At 32.1% G+C, this 2812-nt stretch overlaps 1 protein-coding gene across 1 annotated transcript in view; it reads left to right on the top strand.

The window, feature by feature from the left end:
• The window catches only part of LOC107688718 (unconventional myosin-XVI-like), a 218296-nt gene that overhangs the window by 102308 nt on the left and 113176 nt on the right, over window positions 1–2812 (top strand). Inside the window, exon 13 of the mRNA XM_016486454.1 lies at window positions 912–1017. Coding sequence (XP_016341940.1) covers window positions 912–1017 — 106 coding nt within the window. The remainder of the gene's footprint in view (window positions 1–911; window positions 1018–2812) is intronic.

Below are 2812 nucleotides of genomic sequence, written 5' to 3'. Positions count from 1 at the left end.
CCGCGCCACAGAGCGCCATTCACATAGTTTTCCTTTAAATTACATTATATTGGTCCCGAATCGTTGTTAATGTACATAATGAATTGTGTATTGTGCATTTTCAGCAAAACGTTTGTCTTTCTGTGGCTCTAATAAAGTCTGTGTGCTTCATTTATAGAGCTATAATATAGGTCGCGCTTTCTCTTTCCGTTTGCTCCGTTTTTTAAACACCGAACTTCAAACTCATCTATGCCAAATTGTTCATTCTTGAAGTAAACTTGTGTCCGTTTGGTGACTAAATAAACTGTTTTAGACCGCTGCTTGAGTTGAACACGACGCGTCCGGAGTGTGTGTGATACCGGTGAGTTCTAGACTCAACGTTGCACTTTTATTTTGATTAGATAATCATCAAGTGTTCAAGAATAGAAGCAGTTAAAGTGTGAGAGTATACATACAATATCCATATGTATATAATTTTAATGCTATAGCCTTTGTGTATATATTTAAAGATGTGCATCTTTAAGCATGACAGTTGAAATGAAATGGTAACACTTTAAAATAAGAGTTAATTTGTTGCATTAAGATTAATGAAAGCTGTGTAAGTATTGTTCCTTGTTAGAGTGTGTTAATTTCAACATTTACTATTACTATTATTATAATTTTTTTTACTACTACTACTAGTATGGTTCAGTACTGTTTTTGTTAATAAAGCACTATTTTAATTTTTGTTAAGTATCAATTTTAAAACTATCGGTTAATTAATCGGTATCGGCCAGTGTGGTCCAACCTAGCTATCGGTATCGGCAAAATCCACTATAGGTCGACCTCTAATGTTAATATATGTTGTGCTGTCTTTAACATATGCATTTTTTTTTAATTAAACTGAGATCCACACCTTTATTTTCTCTGGCTTTGTTTGTCTCTCTGTCTAGTGGAGAGAGTGGTTCTGGGAAGTCTGTGGCCTGTAAGCACATCCTCAAACACCTGGCTGCTCGCTCAAGTCCCAAAGGTTTCGCTTTAGAGCCACGGATGAAGCATGTAAGTGTTCATCACACACAGCATGCATCTGCTGCCTGACAGTAACACACATCTGAAAGCATATATTACATTAAATACTTCTGACTCTTGTAATCAAAATTATTTATTCCCCATATATACATATTTGCTGTACATACAAACAAAAAATAGCTATGTAAAATAAAATCTTTTTTTTTTTATTTTGGTTTGTTTTACATTTACAAACAATTAAACATTTTTAAACAAGAAAGTTAATTGAGCTGCACAATAATGTATGATAATGTACTACTCATATAGTAAAATATAATCTGAATTGGATTCGTAATTAATAATAAATCTAATATAATTTAGATTGCTTCAAATGCTTCAAATATTCGATTAAATTAGTGCTGTCAAACGATTAATCGCGATTAATCACATTCAACATAAAAGTATTTGTTTACATAATATGAGTGTTTACTCTGTATATTTATTATGTATATATAAATACAAACACATGCATGTATATATTTAAGAAAAATATGTTATGTTATATATTAAATATATATATATATAATACAAAATATAATAATATAAATACATAAATGTATATACATGTAAATATTTTCAAAATATATACTGTATGTGTGTGTATTTATATATACATAATAAATAAACACAGTACACACACATAATATGTAAAACAAAAAACTTTTATTTTGGATGCGATTATTCGTTTGACAGCACTAGTTTAAATGTATAGTTGTTGAGCAGTTCCTATGCAGTGTTATGTAGTGATTGTGTTTCATGCACTCATTGTGTTGAACATTTAGTGTTTTCGCTGTGGTTTTTCTCATGTGTTCTGTTATCTGAACCCCTGGAGGTGTTTATGTGCTTCCAGTTACTCCGGTTATCCTTCAGTCATGATAGCCTCAAACAGCTCTTATTCGCTCATTCATGAGAGAATTAGATGCTTTGAATGACTATCCAAAAGCCTAAGGGTTGAATCTCAAGGAAAGAGCCATTTCTTGTTAGCTAAAGACATATCCACGTACAGAAACCACTAGAGCCGTTTAATGTCCGGGAGCAACGGGTGACATTATTACACACGAATACATCTCTCTCCCTCTCTCTCTCTCTCTGTGTGATTGTGTGTGTGCTCTCAACATTAGAGGAAGCAGTACACACATCAGCCTCTCTTTCTTGTCTCTAAATGAGCACATTTTATCAATGGTGGCTTATCGCCACCTGGTGGAGAAAAATGGCAAATGCCCTGAGTAGTTGTCCTCTGGTGTAGTGAGCTGCCTACTGTTTAAATAAGCAGCTGCATTCTAAAAGTAAATATGTTTGTGTAAGTACTACTGGTTAATGGTTTGGAATAATTAAGATTTTTATTTATAAAATAAAGCAAATATGGTTTGCTACTCAGTTATAATTAGTGCTAATATAGTATATATACTATAACTATAAATAGTATATACTAAATTAGTATAACTATTGGCAATGGTTCTTCTTATCGATGTTGGAAACTGTTTTTGCTGCTTAATAATAATAGTAATAGCAACTGCGATACATGTTTGTAGAGATTATTTGAATAAAAAATTCAATGAACAGCATTTATTTATTTATGCGTGTACTGCATTAGACTAACTGGGACTTGTCACATCACTTATAAATGGTTGCTCTTTTGTTTGTTTGATTGCTTCTATTGTCCTGATTTGTAAGTTGCTTTGAATAAAAGTGTCTGCTAAATAATTAAATGTGAGTGTAAAATGTAAATGTATTTATTTGCTTACTTACGTGCTTGCTTACTTATATACATCTTACCCCAAACTTG

This window comes from Sinocyclocheilus anshuiensis, unplaced genomic scaffold (genome assembly GCF_001515605.1).
Source record: "Sinocyclocheilus anshuiensis isolate Anshui unplaced genomic scaffold, SAMN03320099.WGS_v1.1 scaffold9, whole genome shotgun sequence".
Taxonomy (NCBI): Eukaryota; Metazoa; Chordata; class Actinopteri; order Cypriniformes; family Cyprinidae; genus Sinocyclocheilus; species Sinocyclocheilus anshuiensis.
Note: the sequence above shows the minus strand (reverse complement) of the source record. Positions and strands in the feature narration are given on the sequence as shown.